Below are 6,463 nucleotides of genomic sequence, written 5' to 3'. Positions count from 1 at the left end.
AGTGACATCGTGATACGTTTAGAGAAGCAAATTATCCTCATCAAGGTTTCTCAAACTTGAGAAATCCATGGGCCCATTAATATTTTTTAACATAACTTCAGTGTTATTTTTATTATGTTTCAGTGTTACTGAAGTATGCACAAACATGCCTACAGATTCTATAAAACTTCACTCTGAACTGATAACTGTTTTGTTGACTCTGTCACTGCTTATGACATGAACAGTGTTAGGTCTGTGGTGGTGGTAGGATTCAGGTGGGGTGCCCGTGCCACTGTGTACTGAGAAGTGATCACAATCTCTCCCACCTCCATCTCAGCAAGACTACTGTAGAGCCACCATGCCTCCAGAGCACTACGATGTCACTTGGTCTTCTCTAGAACTCAACACAATTATGAAGTTTGTTCTTTGCTTTTTAGCTAGTGACAGTTAAAGTATTAGCACTTGGAGTCAGTGTGTTGAGTTCTGAAGCAATACTTGGTTAGAATGTGCTAATGCTAGTTTGTTTTTAAGATGATGGCTGAAATAAAAACACTGAGACATTGTCATAACTCAGAGACTGACAGAAACACCATCCTGGTAGGTAAGACTGCAAGGCCCACTCAGGGCTCTGGCCATCCCACAGTGGTGCTTGTGGGTGCTGAGCCGGCCACTGCAATCTCTGAATGTCCATTTCCTCATCTCCATTGCAGCAGTAATGGCATCTCCCTTGTAGGACTGTTGTGAGAATAAATAAGAGGGAGGTAGCGTTCTTTGCTCCATGCTAACCGTGAAGACAGTGGGTGTTCAATGAGCCTTTTTCCCTCTGGATGCTGAAGAAGTCAGAAAGAATTTCTGGGGTTTGAACAATAAAATCTTCTTTTAAGCAGGTTTTGGATACGTTTAGATGACTTTATCAGGTGGAAGGCACCAGATGAGGGTTATCATCACTGTCTCTTGCTCACTATTCATCCATTAAAATTTTTTGCACACACTTCAATGCTGTACTTTGCTCTCTAAGCTGTAGCACTGGGCACAAGTCCACTGAAACAGGTGTTGCTCTGTGTGTCTTACAGGAGCAATAGATATCAATCTAGCAATTTGATAAGAAAGGGAAAAATCTTCCCAGCTAATCTGTGTCAGAAGATTATAAACTTCCCCAGTGTTTATCCCCAAGAAGCAAGATGACAGCCCAAAGAAAGGGATGTAACTACCTCTTCTGAAGTAGATTCCATTTGGCACTCGTGAAGTAAGTTTGGTAAGTTTTTGAGGTGAAAGCAAAAACTTCCTGTAAGCCAAACATGGGCCTATCATGCCCGGTTCTGTTAGGGAATATCTGTGTGTGACCCTGAGATGGCCTGTGTGGCTGGTAGAGTTAATGATTACCCAGCAGTCTAAGCTACTTGGTTCCTCTGGGCTGCATAGTTCACATGCAAAGGAGTCTCCAGAAAGCACCATGTTTCCTTTGTTCTTTGGGGCTGGACTGGTGGTTCTGAACCTAGTGACCTCTGCTAGGAGCCAGAAGACAGAACCCCTTAGTGGCTCTGGGGACCAGCTGCTCTTCCGTGGAGCAGATCAAAATGACTTTGCCATCATGATCCCTCCAGGAGGCACAGAATGCTTTTGGCAATTCGCCCACCAGACGGGATACTTCTTTTTCAGTTATGAGGTGGGTACGTGGACTCTGCTGGCCATACTGGGGACTTGTTTTTGTTTGTTTCCTTTTGAAAAGAGTCAAGTTTTAGATGAACACAAGGTTCTGGTTGTCTATTATTCTATGATTCCCTACCTGTTAAATGAAGAGCAGATCTGCAGTTAGATGGAAATACAATGGATGAATAATCACTGAAACATATGGCTTGGCTTCTCAAACGGAGGGCTGCGGAGGTACGCTCAAAGCGATGGGACAAACAGGTTGCCTCTTCCTGGGGAGGTAATTAATCACACTTATTTGGATTGGGAGAATACATTTAAAAAATACTAAAACATGGTACAAAGTTGAATGAAAAGTAACATGAAGTTTGGAGAAAGGCCTAGAGATTTCAAAGAAAGATGCTTCAATTAACAGGGTTGGAGGAGCAACACTTACTCTCTTGCCTTCTCTGGCAAACTGGAGTTACCGGCTTAAGATTTCTCTTTTCAGCCAGATGGTCCTGTTTCTTTTAGGAAGGCAATGTTTTCGGGTTGTCTGTTCACAGGCCAGGTACTTTCATCCAGCCTCTGTCTCATGCCAGTGTTCAAGGATGGTGGGCTCAATAGTAAAGTTAGAGGCTGTTTCCTTTGTTCTTTATCTTAAAAGCTTGTTAACTTTCTAATTTTTGTTTACACAGTAATAGGCTATCTTGAATTTACTTCACTGTAACTTAAGACTTATTTTAAATTAACTTATCACAGCCCTTTCTTATCTCTGAATTTATGACAGAACTGTAGCTACTAGTCAGCTCACTGTGCTTAACCAAAGTGCACCTTGAGGACAAGTGCCTGTTAACTACCTTACTTATTTGACCATGACAGCATCAAATAAGCCCAAGTCTGGGCACGACCGGAGAGGTCAAAACCAAGCAAGTTCAGTAAGAACTCAAGAGCCAGAATCACACATACCAACTGATACTCACCTGCTATATGGTCTGAGCCATGTCTTCTTACCAACAGTGCTATTGGCATTTTGGGCAATTCTTTATCCTACAATATTGCTACTAACATGGCAGGACGCTCAGCACTGCTGTATCTCCCTCCCGCCCAGCACCATGGTTTCTCATCCAAACTCCCAGAAGGAGGTGGGCAGTGCCATCCCTGGCTGCGAACCTCTGTGCCGATGATCAGGGGATCATCAGGGAGCTTCTCGGCGAGCAGCAGGGGCTCTTCTCCCTCCCTAACGTGTCTCGGCAGGTTCAGCGCACACTGGGAATGTCACACGACCGGCATATTGCTGCCACCGCACATACCCCACAGGGTCTTCTCATAGACACCTCTCGGAATGTTCGAGGCCAGATTAACTTCTCTACCCAAGAGACAGGTCTGTTTTTATGGCCACAGCGACTATAATCATCACAGGTTTCTTTGAAACTGGGGAAATAATGAGAGAGTACTGAGATAAGTACCTAAGATGTGAAGCCCTGGCTTTTTCACACAGGGATGGTGCAAGAGTAGGAAAAAAAATTGGCCTTCAACACCGCAACTGTTTTCCTGGAGACTTCCAGTGGCCAAGGACATTGAGCAGTTGTCCACTGGCAGTCTGGGGGTAGAGTCTCCAGGTGACTTAACTATTTTAACTCCAGGGACCAGAAACTCAATTTATCTCATCATCTCCAAGTGACCAGACTATGCGAAAGTGACCAAAACAGAGAGACCCATTTATAATACAAAATGCCAATCAACAACTTTATTATGGGACAGCATTTCTTTCCAGTCATCACAGTACTCGAGCCAGTTAACAAAAAGCAGACTCAAAACAAAAGGAAATGCATGGCCATGAAATATATCCACATTCCACAGCAAAACATTTCTCCAATCACAAAAATTCCTACAGCCAGATCAAGCCTGTCCCCAGCCCGGACAACAACAGTCAGTTTTAACTGACTTTCTACCAGCCAGGTATACAAAAGACAAGTAGCACAGGATATTCAGCAATACAGGACATTTAGCATCGTTGGCCCCTACATGCCAGTAGTGCCTTCCAATCATTTTCATAATCAAATACATTGCCACACCTAATTCCAGTTTACGCCCACACACCAAGGGAGGTGACCCAGTTGAAAATAAGCACCAGACATACGCCAAATTATCTGTCCCTGAACAAATCACCTTGCAGGAAGGTACTCCTCCAGAATAGCTTCTTTCATTCAGTAATATATCAAATTTTCTCCTAGTTTCAATTCAAGATGGCATTCCCCCAGTTCTAAGGGTGTACAGCAGCAGGCAGATACTATGGTCTTCATTTCAACTCATTTTCTTGAGCAGAAAGTTCTTTTGAATAAGAGACGTGGAGATTATAGGGTGAAAAAGGAGAAACATTCTTTTCTGTCCAGTACAGAACTTAAGTTACTAGTATTTGGCAAAACACAGTAATTATGGTAATATTTGGAAAGACAAGTTTCATGTAAGATTAGTGTCTTCCACATTAAAATTGGACCTTTGTACTTCCTGAGCACATGGACAGTGCTGCAGTAGCACACTTAACAGGGAGAACGGGTAACTCCTAAGAGGGTGGGAGATCAACGGTGGGTGGGAAACCAAAACTTGGTAATGATCTAGGGATTCCTACAGGTTTTTATCAGCTTTGTCTAAACAATCAGCAAAATCACTTTGGTTCTGTGCAAGTGTACCTCAACTTTGGAGTCTTCTATGAGGGGCCCGAGATGGACCACAAACAGAAGAGTGAACGAAAACAGCTGAATGATACTCTGGACGCAATTGAGGTAATTATTCTGGGGGAGACAAACATCCATGGAAACTGATTTTAAATTTGGAGGAAAGATTAAAGTTATGGGAGTAATATCATGTGCAAAAGCTTACTTGAGGAGAAACCAAACAGGCAAGGGGATTTGAAGCCTTTACTTTTTATGACTCAGAGCTCTTGAAATTCTCCTCACTTGTTTTATACCAGGGGTTGGCAAACCATGGCTCAGAGGCCAAATATGGCCCACTGCCTGTTTTTTTTTATGTAATTCACTATTTTAAAGTGTAAATTCAGTGGTTTTGGTACATTCCCAAGGTCCTGCAACTATCACCAGCATCTAATTCTATCACCCCAAAAAGAAACTCCATACCCATTAGTCATTTTCCATTCTCCTTGGCCCCCAGCCCTGGGAACTCACTAATCTACTTTCTATCTCTATAAATCTGCTTGTCCTGTATATTCCATGGGCGTGAATCATAGTGTGGCCTTTCGCCTGGCTTCTTTCCCTCTGCCAGTGGTCACACTGTAGCATGTATTAGTACTTCATGCCTTTTAAAGTATAACATTCTACTGTATGGATAGACCACATTTTATCCCTTTATCAGCTGACAGACATCTGGGTTATTTTCATTTTGGGGCTCTCATGAATGCTGCTGCTATGAATATTTGCATACAAGGTTTTGTGTGAACCAACATGTTTTATTTTCTGCATACCAAGAAGTGGTATGCTGCTGGGTTATATATGGTAACTCAGTTTAACTTTGTGAGGGACTGTTTTCCCGTGGCTGAACCATTTCACACTCCCACCAGCAGTATATGAGGATTGCACTTTCTCTACATCCTTGTAACACATCACTGTCTCTTTTATTTTAACTATCCTAGGGGGTACGAAGTGGTATACTGTGGTTTTGCGCTGTGTCTACCTAAAAGCAAATGACATTGAGTATCTTTTCAAATGCTTTTGGCCATTTGTATGTCGTCTTTGGGGAACTGTCGATTCAAATCCTTTGCCCATTTTAAAACTGAGTTGTCTTTTTATTGGTGAGTTCTAAGAGTTTTAATATTCTGGCTCTAAGTCCCTTATCAGATAAATGATTTGCAGGTATTTTCTCCCATTCTGTGGGATGTTGTTTCATTGTTTTGATAGTCTCCTTGATGCACAAAAACCTACTGCCTGTTTCTGTAAATGAACTTTTACTTAAACACAGCTGCATTCATTTGACAATTTCATATTGTGTATGGCTGCTTTAGTGCTGCAATGGCAGAGCTCAGTAGGTGCAACAGATACTACAATGCCTGCAAAGCCTAAAATATTTGCTTTCTGGCCTTTTAACAAAAAATGTGCAGGTTCTTGTCTTCTACCATATACAAAGAGCAGGAAAACACCATTGGCAGGGCAATGATATGCTGAGTACATGTCTAAATCTAGAGATACTCTGGAAGAGCTCTCATTTTCAGCGCTCAACTTTTTCTTTATAAAAGTTTTGTCTTTTTTCTAAAGCCCAGGCTACTTTTTCATAAACAGCAAAAGTAGCATTATCAGCAACTTATTACATATCATAAAATCATGAGTAAGTCACTCAACTTCCAGAGAACTTGGGTTAGTGCTGGTGAGCACCCAGGTGAGACTAGATAGGGGGTAGAAGGACCCCCTTATTTTATTTTCCGTCCTGCAGGAGAGTACACGTAAGGTGCAGAGCAATATCTTCCACATGTGGCGATACTACAACTTTGCTCGCATGAGGAAAATGGCTGACTTTTTCCTTCTCCAATCAAACTATAACTACGTGAACTGGTGGTCAACGGCCCAGAGCCTTGTTATCGTTGTCTCTGGGATCCTGCAGCTGTATTTCCTGAAGCGTCTCTTCAATGTCCAAATGACTACAGACACAAAGAAGCCAAGATGCTAAGCTACAACAACTACACACCCTGCTCTTTCCTTCTGGGGCAGAAGCTTTGTCAAAGCTTTGGTCAAAACAGCTTTATAAGCTGGTGGAAAAAGTCAGTTTCTCTTGTTAGAAAGTTTTAGTCTATTGCTCTCACCTACAAAGGCAAATTGGCAATAAATAAAAATGTATAAATTTTGAT

The 6,463-nt window shown here is 42.2% G+C and overlaps 2 protein-coding genes across 9 annotated transcripts in view; one reads left to right on the top strand and one right to left on the bottom strand.

Moving 5' to 3' along the window:
- NIP7 (nucleolar pre-rRNA processing protein NIP7) overlaps positions 1-6,463 on the bottom strand; it is an 82,596-nt gene that overhangs the window by 73,283 nt on the left and 2,850 nt on the right. For 2 of the 7 annotated variants that reach the window (XM_073225535.1, XM_017673400.3), the window contains exon 5: positions 1,766-1,901. The exons of 4 other annotated variants lie outside the window; for them this stretch is intronic. In XM_073225535.1, the coding sequence (XP_073081636.1) occupies positions 1,766-1,901 (136 nt within the window). Of the gene's footprint in view, positions 1-1,765; positions 1,902-3,009; positions 3,043-6,463 lie in introns of those variants that run through there. One more of the 7 variants, XM_073225539.1, reaches the window with a different exon arrangement.
- Positions 467-6,285, top strand: TMED6 (transmembrane p24 trafficking protein 6). Of its 2 annotated transcripts, none has more exons than XM_037025462.2 (4): positions 467-1,645; positions 2,866-2,992; positions 4,297-4,394; positions 6,052-6,285. In XM_037025462.2, exons 1-4 carry the CDS (start codon positions 1,289-1,291, stop codon positions 6,283-6,285), a joined length of 816 nt encoding a protein of 271 aa, XP_036881357.2. In that variant the 5' UTR covers positions 467-1,288. The 2 variants fall into 2 exon arrangements, with proteins under 2 accessions (XP_036881357.2, XP_017528888.3); XM_017673399.3 differs by having other exon boundaries at positions 472-1,645; positions 4,243-4,394.

This window comes from Manis javanica, chromosome 17 (assembly GCF_040802235.1).
Source record: "Manis javanica isolate MJ-LG chromosome 17, MJ_LKY, whole genome shotgun sequence".
NCBI classification, from domain to species: Eukaryota; Metazoa; Chordata; class Mammalia; order Pholidota; family Manidae; genus Manis; species Manis javanica.
This window is presented reverse-complemented; position numbering and strand designations above follow the sequence as displayed.